The 15,362-nt window shown below is 48.1% G+C and overlaps 1 protein-coding gene across 1 annotated transcript; it reads left to right on the top strand.

Moving 5' to 3' along the window:
• The first annotated feature begins 894 nt into the window (after positions 1-894).
• On the top strand, positions 895-15,267 carry LOC131272649 (uncharacterized). Its single transcript, XM_058274470.1, has 5 exons — positions 895-1,725; positions 12,367-12,807; positions 12,904-13,037; positions 13,105-14,389; positions 14,463-15,267. The coding sequence occupies exons 2-5, from the start codon at positions 12,481-12,483 to the stop codon at positions 14,898-14,900; spliced, it is 2,184 nt and encodes a 727-aa protein (XP_058130453.1). The 5' UTR covers positions 895-1,725; positions 12,367-12,480; the 3' UTR covers positions 14,901-15,267.
• The last annotated feature ends 95 nt before the right edge of the window (positions 15,268-15,362 follow it).

The following is a 15,362-nucleotide window of genomic DNA, read 5'->3' on the forward strand; positions in this document are numbered from 1 at the left end:
GGGAATCGATTGGTGTTGGCGAAGGTTCGAAAGGTCACGGTTGCACAATGCAACCGAGGGGCTGTACAGCAACTACCCTACATTGAACCCTTGCTCACCGTACCTTCTGCTGGTGTAAAACTGTGAAAAAACCCCACGCACATTATACAAAGAACGTACGAACGATGCAAGGGACTGTGATGTGATGTGTTTCAGGTGTATATTTCTCGTGTGTTCTTTCATGGGTTTCTGTCCGACTGATAAACCCGACTCTGTGGGCATCAGCGAAGCGTAACCACATGAAGGGTCGCCACATGACACCCTGTGAGGTTTCAGGCTGTAGCATACCCTCGCTAACGAGGGCCCGATGGAGAACGGGTTTTTTTTATTTTGGTATTAAAATGTGGATTTCTGGATTTGAAATACGTTCTAAGTCCCGGCTAAGATCACCGTCCCCCGGGGGTTGGCGTAGCGTGTTGGTATAATCGCGTGAGCAACGGAACGGAAGTCAGCTGGAACGTTCATGCACGCAGCGACGACGCCGGGAAAAGATGCGCATGGCTCGTTCCACGCAGCACGCCCTATAGCGCCGGCGAGGGTCGAGAGAACTCGCTAGCCCCAAAAGAAAGGCAAATGAGACACACGCTTGTCCGCCACAGGGTACGCGCTAGAGCCCTCCACAGGCTGCATATTCTGACGGCGAGAGAGCCGAAAACATAAACCCTGCTCGCGATCGTCATGCGCGCGGTTTGTAGGCTGCGCTTGGAGCCGCGAGATCGGTCTCTCCCCGAAGCCGTCGTTGTGGGCTCGAGCCGTCCGCTGGAGCCTGTACCACATTTTCAGCTTCGGTTCAGTACGTCAGTGCTGCTCAACAGACTCGGACGATCGCGCGATCGTGGCATTTGTTGGCTCCCCGTTCGGAACGTTTCTATTTGTGTGAGTGGTGGTTGAATCGGTCTCCAGTGGATCCTTCTCCACAGAACGGCAGTGAAACAAAACAGCCAGCTAAACCCGACGTTTTTCAACCTCAGATGCCCTCCGGACCGTGGTGCTGGTGGTTGTAGTGGTAGCGCCCGTAAATCGTTCAATGTTGGGTCGGGTCCACGACGATCGAGTGCTGCCCTTTTTTACGTGCCCGGCTGACATTCTGCTGAACCCTTCGGAACATGGCGGCTATCGATTGTTTGCCGGTGACGGAAGACGGAGATGCGGTTTAGAGGAGTTTCGTTTGCGCCCGTAATCTTTGTTTTATGCGCTTGTTTTGTGAGTTTTTCGCGAGCGATCTTGCACGGTGCTGGTGTTGGGTGTTTTTCTGCTGTTTTGTTCTATACTGTCAGTGTTCGCATGTCATTTCAAGCGTGACGAGAAAGCTAATTGTATGTTGTGTGTGACGTGTTTGTCGCGGATGAAAGCCAGTTCCGTGATATAGCTAGTGAAGCGTTCTACATTCGGTGGCGCTCGTAAGCATCCAGCAGCAAAGTACGCTGTCCTCACGGTGCGTGGTGTGCGTTGAGGCAAAACTCGATCCATCCTTTGTGTTTCAACTGTGTTTAAACAAGTGTTCCGTGCAGTCCGACCATTTTACGAATCCATCTCGCTAGAACGTAAACCCCAAAAGGAGTGAAAAATAAATCTCATCTCCTGGAAATCAACGCGTGGTGTACTATCGAGCCCATAGCGAAAAAGTTCCGGCATCGGAGTTCCGATATGCTAGACTAGGCTATTTCCCGACAACAGCGAATGGTGGTGAGTTGGATAATGAGTAAACTATGCTACCGATCGTAACATTGAGCCCACGCAAGTAAGCATGCCTCAGGAAAGGGCACCGCGTGTTAGCAGCGCCTCCGGGATCCCCGGGTGGTCTCGAGAAAACGCCGATATCCGGCCAACGGAAGCGTTCGCTTTTTCCCACTCACGACTTCGCACTTTGGGGCTGTTTCTGGCAGGTCGCCGAAATGACGATCAATCTCAACCCATAACTCATCCCGCTCGTGTTAGGCCGCCGAAGATATGCCGGCAAATCCGGTTTCTTCTGTTTACGACCACGGTTTCTTTCCACCTGGTCAGCTTCCGTCCGCTCGGCACAAGATGGCGGATCCACGGCATCCTTCCGACAAAAAAAGGGGGGTCACATGGAGAGGCTGAACGAAAGAAAGTGAGAGCTTTGACTCATGACGAAAGCAACTCCCGGGGAAGGAGATATTTATTTTATTTCTTTTCTTTTTCGGTTTTTCTTTCTGTTTTTGCAATCTTTCCCATGTCCATACCGCGGTCGGTGAACGAACGGTGGTGGAATGTTTGTAAATAATTAATTTGTCAAGTTTGACGCAAAGTAGAAATCACGCATTTCACTTTCTTCCACCTCGGGGCGGCCGGTTTTTGGTCGTGACGAATCGAGCGGCGACATCGCGTCTGTCGATGCCGATGTCGAGAGCAGGGAAAAGCACATCCGAAAAAGAAGGGTGGAGGGTTGAAATAAAATAAAAATTGTGCAATGCTCGTCCAACGGTTCACTTCCGCTCCGACGTCGGGCGGCATCGGCGTACCGCTGGGAAACGACCAACGACCGCTTGCGGCCATTTTGATCGGTTTATAATTTGCCTGCTTTTGACATTTTTTGAGCCAACCCACACCGCACCCCACCGGCCCACGTCCACCCGAGCTCACACCTTTGCACGATATGGCCCCCGAGGGGCCAACCTTTCCGATCGTGGCTTGGGCAGCTGCTCGAAACCGGCGTGCATCGTATTATTTTGTCTCCGATGTCATCAGAGACCCCTCTCTCACTCTCGGAGGAGCTCTGTTGTTTATTTATGCTGTACGTTTATGGTTTATTTCATCTCATGCCGCACGACCACACTTCGGGACAACCTTGCGAACAGGTTTGTAGGATTGCGAATAATTATAATTGGAAAAAAAAATTACCCAAGCGTCACGATGACACCGGGGCTGGGTTGGTTTTTCCCCAGCATGTCAACTGGTGGTAGGGAGCCTAGACTTTAGTTGGTTTTTTGGAGCTAGCCTTTTCGTTGATTTGTCAACAACAATTTTCCCCCCTTTTTAGTACAAGCTTTGTTTCATCCTCCTTTCTTTGCTCATTCATCAGTTGTTTGCTTCAGTATCTCGTTGGACAATGTCATCTCTACGCGTTGCATGTTGTGTTTATGCCAGGGCATGTATTTAGCTCTGGTTGATATTTTCCATTTCGAGGCCGGTTTTCTCTCTGGCCGCACTTTGTTCGGTGTGTTGGTGACGCACAGCCGCCACTACTGGTGCTTGGCCAAGCTTTAGTTTCCATTTTTATTAGCTCCAATTTTGATTTTTTCTTTCCACTAGCTGTTGCTCTTGCAAAGGTTACGACATCGTCATCCCCTTCCCCCGCCCTTCCATCGCCCCTACCATCGGGGGTCCGCAACGGGGGAGGCTTTCCCAACGGCTATTACGGCAACTGGTGCGCATAACCGCCCTCCGCCTAGTGTCAATCGACCGCCCGGCGCCGCCCCTGCACGAAACACAAACCGACCCTCACCCGCACATAAAACAACGACGAAACATCGACGAAAGGGTCGCGCGCGATCGCATGCGATCATGCGGCCATTTAGCGCGCTCGTGCGACTATCGTGCTGCAGCTCTATAGCGTGCCTGTCGTCGATCGCTTCTGGTTTGACGAAGGGTAGGGAAGGTTGGGGGAACGAAAAGTAACACCACAGTGCCCAGGGGGGGTCTATCGAGGGTCCTTTCCTGTCGCAGCATCCCCCAACTCGCCCCCGCAACAAACACAGTCGCTCGGAAAAGCCCAAAATCGAGCATCAAAATTCCATGCCGCGCAGAATGCTATGCTTTTGTCGGTGCTTTACTTGGGACGTGGATTGATAAGTTCGTGTTGAATTACTCAATTTATTGTTTGTACTTTTAATATTTGTTGAATATATTTTTCGTTTGGGATATTAGAACTGTAAAATGCTATTTATTCTAGCATTACTGTTTTTTTTTTATGCTAACATAACATTTATTTTTAGCTATGGCATTTCATAAGCTTAATTTCTAAAACAATGTTGCAGATGTTGTTGATGTTGATTTTGGGACTTTATATTCTCAGCTTTAATAAAGGTTTTCGTTTGTTTTTTAAAGCTGTAGAGCCTGCTCGGAAGGATTGTGTATCACATTTCTGAGGCAACTATTTGTCAGAAAATACTTGAATTACGAAGTTGTATATCTCAGAATCTATCGTAGCAAAAAACTAGGGAGATCGCAACTTTAAAAAAAATACATTAGAGTGGAATCTGAAAATCAAACCGAAAACCTACCACTTGTGACAGGTGCAGCTTCATAACGCATTTTATATAATAAACGAATTTTCACATCAATCGTCCATTGAAATCTAATTCAACAACGACAAACCTGTTACCATCGCCTGCTAGATATCTTTCCCTTTCGTTACTTATCAATCCGGTTACGGTGAACTGTATCCCACGGCGGTTCCACGCCACGGTTGCATTGCAAAATTGCCTTTTCCGAGCATGCACGTGGGGTCCATGGTCGCGTGGAATTGCTTTTCATCGGAGCGCCACCGAAACCGCCGGAAAGCTGCACGCCAAAGCCAACGCGGTGGCATTTCTGTCGGTCTGTCAGCGCTTCCCCGCGTGTGTTTGTGTGGAGCTGCTCCCTATGGTAGCTTAGCGAGATATGACTGCCACTGCTGCTTCCCCCTGGGGGCCTTCTTTATTCTGTGCCCCCCTACCGGCTCCCGTTTCCAACCCAAATGGTACGTACGCGTGTGTTTGTCGGCACACACTCTGGCGATCCGCGCGTCCTCGCCAATGTCGTTTGCATGCGATGATGGTGGAAAACCCCGCGGGACGGTGGGGTCGTCAAGGATTATTATGAAATAATTGTGCGACCGAAATGTTTAATGTTTTATTAAACTTACACCGTACAAAGCCCCTCCATCCAACCACCTGTATGGGATGCCCTTTCGGCGATCATGCCTGACCTTTCGCTCTTCGGCGTTCTACTGCGGCGGCAAGTGCCTGAGTTTTCGTTACACCTGCTTCATCAGGGGTTGCGAGGGCTTGCGATGGTCTTGTCGGTTTCAAGCACAACCTGGGTACCTGCCCGCTAGCTCCGGTTCGACACGGGGTTGCATCTTCGACGCTCAATTAATGCATATCTACCGATGAAATTTCAAATTCATTTGCAACGATCACGCTCAAGGATGCAATCGGACCAATTTTACGCTTTTATGAATTAGAAATTACGAAACATTTCTGCTACCCTCCGTTCAACATCCATTACAAGGTCCCAAGGTGACGCGACTGCATGCGAAAGGAAAACGTTCGCTCGACGGTTCGCAACAGAAAATCCGTGCGAATTTCCATACCCGTGGTTGAATTTAGGGAAAACTAAGGCGACCGAAGGAAGGTGACCGGTACCTCAATAAAATATCTCAATTTCCACACACTGAAACACTCACCGTAACTTGATCGTGTTGTGTCCAATTGTCCGCCTTTCGAGAAAGAAAAAATTTTAAGTGTTTGTTATGGTTTAGGAACCTCTTCAGCCCGATTCGGTAGGGAGTTTTCGTTGCAGTTGCGCTTCGTTTGTTTGCAGTTTCGATTTCTTCCCGAGATGGGCATGTTCCGCGCGTCGAAGGAAAGAGAAACCATCGCCAGCCGCAGCCATGATACGATATCATGGTTGGTTTTCCATTCATAATTGGATAAAACCACACTCGGGCCGCGTCGATGAGAATGGATGGATGTGAGATTTTCACTGGGCTGGCATAATCGGTTTTATGGTCGGGGAGGCGTGTATCTGCGTCACCGTAGGCGTGAGTCAGTTTTTCTTGCGGTGCACGGCTGAAGGTTGCCGGAGCATTTTCATGAGAAAAGCCTCCCAGTGCACATTCATCCGAATGGCAGGAAAACCTACCGATTAAGTAAAGTGGACCACTGTCGTCGGTAAATATTGAGGAGCGCGATGAAAAATATATATTAAATATCCCACACCGTACAATACCCATTTACTGGTCAAGCAATACTTGTACTTTTAGTGGGGTTAGTATTTTGCTTCACTATAACACCATTTTTGACCCCCTACTAAAGCCGCACGTGTTTCCATGATGTAATAAACCTCCCAGCAACGCGCTTGCCAAACTGTTTGCACCCTAGACGAGTAATTTAGTTCAATGTGTGACGAAATTGGGCACATTTATTTGACCAACACGAAATGGAAAGGAAAATATTAATGAAAAATTGGAAAACTCGGCTAACCAACGCGGGCACACTCACTCAATACTTTCGCGTCGAAAACCCGATGCAACCGATTCGACCCGTTTTCTTACGCTTTGCTTCACTTACTCGAACGACCGGTAGGTGCTGCAATAATAATTTACCTTACAAATCAATCATAATTGTTACAAATTAGGGACTTTAGCCGTCGCGCGCCATGATTGGCTATTGTTTTGCCTTCCTAATTAGTGTTTATTCAACCTTAGGGTTTTGGTCTGTCGCCAGAAACGTAACGGAAATTTACCAACATGTGTCCGGTTGGTTTGAAGATTTCATTAAGCAGCGCGTTGTGACACTTTGTCCCGCCCTCGAGCAATGCTGATCTCTTCATCAGATTTTCCCCGTTACACATCCGTCCGTTAATCTCCTTCGCACGATCTTCGTTGCGATCGATAATGATGATGACGATCGCTGCGAAGATTATGATTAGAGCTTCGCGTGGTGCTTGCCACGATGAGCTTGGCCTTGTTTCGCTCGAGCTCGAGCTTCTCCTTGCCGAAGGAAATATAATGTAATTATCTAAACCTTCTGCACGACCCGATTGCGAGCCCTTTGGGTGGCCCCTGGACGAGTCACCTCCCGTGCTTCTCCCCTTAATGAAGCTGAGCTTCGGCACGGGGAAGGTAGGGGAGTTATTCATCAACCAACCAGTTTGAAAAAAGTTTTTTTTCTGCTACTTGGATCGCAAACTAGCTGGTCAAACGTGATGTAAAAAGAAATGAAAATACAGAATATACAACCGAAGAGCAGTTTAAGTATGGGTTTTGGGAAAGGAAAACATTAACCGAAGTGGTAAGTGAAAGCCGCCAACAAGTGGCTCTTCTGTAATTTGCAAATGAAGGAAAAAATGTTTGTAGAAATCATGCTTTTCTCCTCCTGTTGGAAGCAACCAACGATAACGTTAAATTTAAATCTGTCTAAAAATAACGCACGAATTGATCAATTAAAGTGCCGCATCCCACGTTCATGATCAAGTTCCATCGTGGTCACTCTAAACCTTGAGCGACCATCAAGAAGCATCTTCTCTTCGTTGACCTTGTCTTCGCTTCGAGCGAAAACTCGTTGCCGAGTTCGGAAACGCACCGGACGAGTGAAACAAATCCATCCAATGCTGTCCTTCGTTTGATTTTTCCCATCGAAGTGCAACTCGGTAATGTAGCGCGAGGCAGAGCGAAATGATTCCTACACAATGTCCCATTGAAAACTTGCACCACGGGGCAAAATGGCAGTTAAAAACCGCGACGAAATTGCGTGAAACAGAACCTCAACGATCTGATGAGTTTTCCATGTTTTGTCTTTTTTTTTTTGGTTCACAACTCAACAAAAGTCGAAAAAATCATTCCCTTGTCCCCGTTGTCTGTAGGGGGCCGGTAAGCTGCCCGCGCGTGTCCCTACTGACGTCGCTTCTGCACAACCTAGATCCACGGGAACTATGGCTTTTCCTAATGAAATCGGATGAATTTGCGCATCAACCTGTGATGGCATTGGAATTATGCAAATTTGCTTTATTTCTGAATGATCACCACCAGCTCCGCAGCACGCAACAGTAGATGTTTTCAGTGGGGTTTATTCTGCCTGATGTGAGCCCTGGATTTCAACTCATACTTCCTTTCATGATACACGTTAAAATATTTCCTTGAGGCATACACAAGTAGCTCCTATAACAAGGAACTTCAAAATGCATTCTAAGCAAGGCGGAAGAATCAGCGTTAGATTGGATGATCTTCTATTCATTTCCGTGATCGCGAGAATTAATCATCTTTACGAGGAATCAAGCGATACTGCTATGAGTTATTATGAGAACAAGGAAGTGATTCAATGCCCTGAAAGCAGAAGTAAAACGTTCGTTGCGCAGCATCTTTTTCCTGTTATATAAGTTATGCAAAAAGTGTAGGACCGTTCTAAGTATTGTCTGAATGGTTCCATAGAGTTCTAAGCCATTGTTAAGCAGGCTGATTATCTCTGCTTCATTGTGGGATTTAAAAGGTGGAATTAGTCCTATTTTTTTAAATATAATCTTAGCGTTTTTATTAAAAAAAAAAATCATTATTTATTTGCAATTTTTATCTTTCTAATTGTAATAACCTCACCAAAAACTATACTACATGGTAGCAATGGACTGGGAAAAACACAGCTGTGTCCAGAGTGTGTGCACGCTAAACGGAAGAAAAAGAGCAATTTTGGTTTTCACATGTTTTCCCTCCAGCCTCCACCATTATCCGGGAGATGAAATGAGAAGGAAAACTCACACACAAACGGATCATTCAACCGACCGACACAAAAGTGTAATAAAAGAATGTAAATAATAATAAAGGCCCGTAGGGGAACGGGGGTGGAAAAGGTGTGTGTGTGTGTGAAGGGTGCTAGGGGAGGCTTAACCCTCCCGAGGCGGTGGTTCAGCTGCAGCTGCTGCTTATTACGCAAATTTTATGCACTCGCCGGCAAACACGAGCAACCATGCAGCCCGCGACCAACACCGTCCTTGCCCGTCGCCCTTGTCACGATCGTGGCTTTCGTCGCCCAGTCCCCCTGGCTTTTCCTACCCCAGGGCTTTAAAGCTGGTAGGGGTAGAAGTGCCCCAAACCGAGCGATAGAACCACCAGTGTTTTATTTTGACCGGTGGAAAATTCACCGTGCTGACTCGGTTTTGGCATCTGTTTTGCCAACGGGCAACTCCGACAGGGTTCGTTCACAGCGCGCGATCTTGGACGTCGTAGGAATGGAAGGGCACGGGTTTTCCCTAGCGTAAATTACCTCCCAGCTGAGAGTAGAAGCACCGGTTGACCCCCGACTTGAGGAGTGGAGCAAAATGGGGGGAAAAACAGCAACAGAAAAATGAACAATTATAAATACCGTACGCGGAAGAAATTTTGCGGTTTTCCGTACGCATGGAAAAGGGAAAAAATTAAATAATAATAAAACCTCGGAGCGCCGCGATGTTATGCCTCTCTGCTCCTTCCCACAGGAGCGCTAAGGTCATAGCCATTCGCCAGGGTTCGTGAGGGTCTCGTGGTATTCAAGGGGAAAGAGGTGTAAACAAGATCAACATAAATGGTTCAACAACCCAACAGTATTTATCTTTTTTTTATGTCTACATGTTGCAGGACTGCAAACAGCTGATTTTAAACCAGCTGGTGTTTCGTAATGTTTCGACCGGTTTCGAGACTAAAGCCGTTGGATAACGTTCTGGAGACGACGGTAATGGACTCGTTTGCATATCGCCACAGCCAAACCTGTGAACCAGGCGGACTTGTCTCGTATGCGTTTCCTCTAGTGTAGGATTTAAGTTGCTCTCACACTTTTATCATCAGGCTTTTTAGATAACTGTCAACTTTTCCACTCTATTGCTTCTGCAAATTTTAGTATTTACTTCTTTTTATGTACAAGAGCAACTTTATTTCGAAATATTCGAAATATATATATTCAAACCCGATCGGTGGATTACCTTTTTTGTTTTTGAATTCTTCAACTCATCTTTAGGTTATGCAGTGTATTTTCCACGCAACATTGTAGGCAAAATTAACTTTAATTTTATTCTTACTTAATTGTTTGCTGTTTTTTGAGTAATTTTGAATCTTCTTTAAGGATAAGGATTTAAGAAAAAATTTGCATTGGGGTCTTGAGGATATATTTCAGATATTTGCTGTTGTTTAAACCTTACTTTACCCTATGTTTTCGCATCATCATGCGAACCAGGCTTTGATTAGTTTTAAACTCGATCGAGAAACGATTTACGAACGAAACCGTTCCACGTCCTCCAATTTGTGCTCCTCGCATCAGGTTCATTAGGTTCGTCTCTTTTGGGTCGGGTTCATGATTACGCACTACCCCCAAAACCCAACCGACCGAGGAACCGAACGATTAGACGGATCGATTTCGTGGAAAGAAAGTGCCCGATTAATCAATCGTTAATGCCACCGGCCGCAGGTTGCGTATTACCTTGGCCAGCCCGATCCCAAATGCACCGGATTTTCCGCTGCCGTATCTTAGTTTTTTGTTGTTTTTCCCCTCGATCGTTTATTGCTCCTCTCGGTTTGGGTTCGCTCTGCGCAGCGGAGGGTTGACATAATCGCAGCGATTGCTCAACCGGAACCTCCACCATCTCGGGAGGAGATCGGCCGGAACCCGCACCCGTACCTAATCGATCCGACCTCTTGTGCTCGTCGGTGTAAATGGGCCAAAAGTGGGCTAATGGGTAGGAAGGAAGGGATTTGAAGTGTGTATTTTAAGGGATTCCTCTGTTTCTTGTGTTTGTTTTGCGTTTTCTTGTTGCTCGTTTCAATGCAGTGTGATGCTTTTTTATTCATTCGGTCCATCCAACTCGCACCGTAAACATAAGCCAACGGGCCGGGAATGGTGGTTGGTCAACATGATTGGACCCAAAACCCGATCGGCCAACATTTCACGCGGTCATGCAAAGTGTCCCAAGCGGTAAATTGGCGCGTTGTGTAGGCCGTCTAGTGTCCCCCTCAATTGAAGTTTCACTTCGAGTTACGCCACAACACGTTGCGTTAATTTTCGGTATCAGGTAGTGAGTGAAGGCAGCCATTAACCGAAGCATCGGCTTCTCACACCGCCTCTCGGGCCACCATCGAAACACCTTCGACAGCATCCAATCCTCCCCGGGGGCTTCGAGTTGAAGCTCGATGATGCGCACAATTCTCACGCGATTACGCCAGCTCGGAACGAGATCCACCCCGTTCGCCTTCGGGAGGGATGGTTGCATCTTACGTCGAGAAACACTGGCACCCAGCGGTCGCTGCACAGACGCGGGAACTTTTCACACTTGCCAGCCAACCTCAGGCCAACCATCTTGACGGGGCCACTTATCGTTCGGGGATGATTCTTCTCGCATCGACGAGATCCGTGAGCCTGTGAAGATCTCAGAATTCAGCGTTCGCTCGCATCGATTGGCTCGGTGAAGGATGTCTTTTCTTTTCAAACCCTCCCGCGTCGACGCAAGGCCTCTTTGCGTTTTCCCTTGTATTGCGCGTTACATTACTTTCAAGAAAAGAAGGGAAAAAATCTCCTTACCCCCGACGGGGTGATGTAATTTGGCAAGCTCCCTACGTGGGGTGAGATAATTAGAGAGCGGTTCAACCTTTCCCGCCGGTACACTGGGGTTACTTTGGGAGGGGTTGTTTTTTTCCTCGCAACTGCTACAGTTTTTTTCGGCTCGGTTTATTGGCCATTGACGCGTAATATTGGTTCGCCAAAATCTTACAGGAGTGTGAGGAGATGGGATGGCATGGGCTGGGCGTACGAGTAACAGTAAAATGTTCGGTTTGGGCGATCGCTAATCCGAGGTTAGCTAAGGTAAATTCCCGGAACAATCAGTTCAAAATTGGGCAGCGAGCGAAATTCCCAATGACCAGTTTTGACAACTTAACCCTTAAAGAAAAATAATGTGTGTTGCAGTAATAAACCTTTCCAAGTCCTATTTGATTTAATGATTAGAGTAAAAAACATATCGATAAATATGCAATGATTTCAAAGTGGTACACCTGTTGAAAACACACGAAAAAATGTTGCCGAATCAAAGTTGTGTAAATTTTTCACGATTCCTGAACTGGTTCCCAAAAATCAACTTTTTTTGTTGAAGTTCTTTTTGATTTTATGTTCGATTATTGAGGTGTATTCCATCACGATCAGATTGCTACTCCTATTTTTAATATTTTGAAAATGATTTTTGAAAAGAACTATGAGATCATCGGAACATAACATGATAATATTTAAACATATTTGAATGCAACCATAATAGGGTTATGTTTGGTGTGTTTCTGTTGGAAATGCTTAATCCATTTTTGTGTGATTTTTGTTGAAAAATGAAATTCTCGTCATATAGAATATACTTTTGGTTAAAAGCAACAATATTGTCAACACATTTTAAAATAGTAAAACTTTAAACATTACGATCTACTTTGTAAAGGTTCGTGTAATTAAAATGTTATAATGTAAAAGCGTTGGATTCAGACAATAAATAAAACTAGTGCATCTCGCTGATCTTTTTAAGATTCGGTTTTACCAAATTGTCTACTATATTAAGGGTTAAATAAAGTTTAATCTGTGTTTCTTTTTTTCTTTTCCCCACCATAAGCACGTGCATCGTAAGGAGAACTTATCGCAAACCCTCTAGGGTCATCGTTGTTGTAGACTAGGGGGGACCACAATTTCCCATCAGCCTTCTACCCTCTACGCTCAAGTTCCAAAAATGGTCGACTATTGCAACACCCGGCCAACCTCGTCGACGTTGGCAGCGGGCGCCCCAGCCCTGCCCAGCTTTCGCTCCGCAAAGGCACGCAATCATCGGGAAAAATCGACGCACCATCACCACAAGTCGCTGGGCGAGGGCGGAGACGCGGGCCAGCAGGCACGGATGCGAACGGTACGGCTGGTACGCCCACCGAGTCACGGCCACCGGAACCCACCGAACGGTACGAACTTTGGCTTTTCCATCCGGGGCGGGCTGGAGTACGGGACCGGCTTCTTCATTTCCGCTATCGAGCGCGATTCGGAAGCGGATCGGCAGGGATTAAAGGTAGGCACCGATGGCCGACTTCCGATGGGCTTTGGAAAATTAAACAGAAAAAAATATTCGATTTGTTTTGGATCATTTCCGTGTGTGTGTATGTAGGTGGGCGATCAAATTATTCGGGTCAATGGATACCAGGTGGAGGACGCGGTACATCGCGAGCTGGCCCAGTTTATCGCCAACCAGGAGCGCTTGATCATGAAAGTGAGAGGCCTTGGCATCGTTCCGATAAAGGAGTAAGTCTAGCCGTCAACGGTAAAGCGTAGGCATCGTGTTCTAATTATTGCGTTCTTCCGTTTTTAGACGTACCGCAGACCCACTGACCTGGCATGTGGTGTCTTTCGGGGCGACGCGGGACAAAAAGGACACCCTGCTGCTGTTGGAGGACAGCGTAGGCTGTGGTCGCGACCTCAAGGTGATCCTCTCGGTGGCACCACGCACCAAGCTGGGCTGCGGGATCTGCAAGGGTCCGGACTGGAAGCCGGGTATCTTCGTGCAGTTCACCAAGGAGGGTGGGGTGGCACGGGAGGCTGGGCTGAGGCCGGGTGATCAGATTCTCTCCTGCAATGGCCACAGCTTCGCCGAGGTGTCGTTCGGCGAGGCGGTAGGGATCATGAAGTCATCGCACGTGCTCGAGCTGGTGGTGCGACCGAGCGCCGGGTTGGACCTCTTTCCCGGCGAGTCCAGCGGGTACAACAGCTCGGCCAGCAGTGTCAATGGCGACCAGAGCCCTTGCTGGGGTGATCAAACGTCGAAGCGGCTGAGCATCGTACGGGAGGAGTCGATTTCGCACGAACGTCGTCGTACGGCGGCCGCTTCCATGGGTGAGCTAAACCGAGCAGCGGGTGAAAAGACATCCTCCGCCCCACCACCAGCGCCACCACCACAACCCCAGCAGCAGCAGAAGGAGCCACCGACTCCCCAACAGCAACCGAAAGCCGGCGGGTCAACGACGTTGGGTCAGCATCGCAAGAAGAACACCACAATCATCGAATTCTCGGAGCGCGGCACCATCGTGAACCCCGAAGCGAAACAGAGTGAAACGAAAACGATCATTGTCGAGGTGCATCGGAGCGCGTCCACCGGCTCGGTCGGTGCTGTTGCAACCGGCGGCAACGCTGCAGGTGCACCGCCAGTCGCAGACGGTCTGAACGGCTCGATCATTCCTCCACCGCCACCCCTCTTTGCGGACAGTTTTCTACCCGTCGCTTCACCGGGTGGTCCCGGCGGTGCGGACGTTCCATCTTCCCCGGCAACGATGACCCCACCCCAGCCGTCTTCGGAGCCAACGTCGATTGGCTCGTCCATTTCCGCGGCAAACAGCTTGAGCAGTGCGATATCGGACGAGTTGCGCCGACGGGCGCAAAAGAAAAACGCCCCCCAGGGAGCGGACATCGGTCTCGCATCGGCAGCCACTGGGCCGGCCGCCGCCCTGACGGAGCTGGAGAACCGACTGAAGGAGAAGGGCACCAGACTGCGACCAGTAACGATGGCCATCTCGGACGAGCGTCACACGGCACTGATGGACGAGTTCCGGGCGGTGCACAAGCGTATGTTCAAGAACGGTTTCGATAATGCCGAGCTGAAGGTAAACTTGCTTCCTTGCACCGAAATACCTATACATGAAAGGTTTTGTATTTCCAACATTTCTCTTTCTCCAGAAACAACCATCGAAAGCCACCAACAGTGAGCAGTCGAACGTCCAGCCGGTCGCGGATGGCATGACGAGAAAGTCACCGAAGGGGACGATGGGTCGCGTGGCGGCCTCGGAAATGGCCAAAGCGAGCGGTGACAGTGCCGAGCTGGAGTCGATCGAATCGTTCAAACTCACCAACCCGCAGCCACCGCCGGCACGGCCCCCGTCCTACTACTTCTGTCCGCAGGCGACGGGCCCACCGACGATGAAGAAGTCGCAGAAACCGATCGCTGTCACGATCAGCGAGTACGCCCACAGTGCGGCGCGCTTGGACGAAACCAAAAAGGGGACCCGCTTCGACTTCGCCCAGCTCCGCTCGGTTACGGAAGCGATCGTTGGTGGTGGTGGTGGTGGTTCGGTTCCAGTCAAGGATTTCCCATCCGCACGACAGGTTCGTCCGTGAGGCGTGCTGGGATAGTTGTACGCGAATTGACCGTGCAAAGTAAATGGCGACCAAAAATAGAAAAAAAACGATCCGACCGTAACCTTAGGTATAAGTTGCAGAACATCACCATCAGTTAATCGTAGTCGCTCAGTCAATAACGAAGCATGTGTTTATCTATATTTCCGGTTATGCTTCACAATGTTTGTGGTGATATATTTGTTTTTTTCCCTTATAAACTATGCTAATGTAGGGCAAAGCTGCTAGAATGTGTTAACCTAAGTTAACGCAATCGATGGAAGATAATTGTGATTGTAAAAACTACATCTTATTGAAGAGTATAATAATATATACTAGCATGGTACTAGATCGTATAAGAAAAAAGAAAACATGCGCTCAATGATACGTGTAGGTCGAAAGAAATAATTACAAGGACAAAAACGATAACATAAGATGAATGATGTGTTGGGGTTGAAAGAAATG

Source organism: Anopheles coustani, chromosome 3, assembly GCF_943734705.1.
Source record: "Anopheles coustani chromosome 3, idAnoCousDA_361_x.2, whole genome shotgun sequence".
NCBI lineage: Eukaryota > Metazoa > Arthropoda > Insecta > Diptera > Culicidae > Anopheles > Anopheles coustani.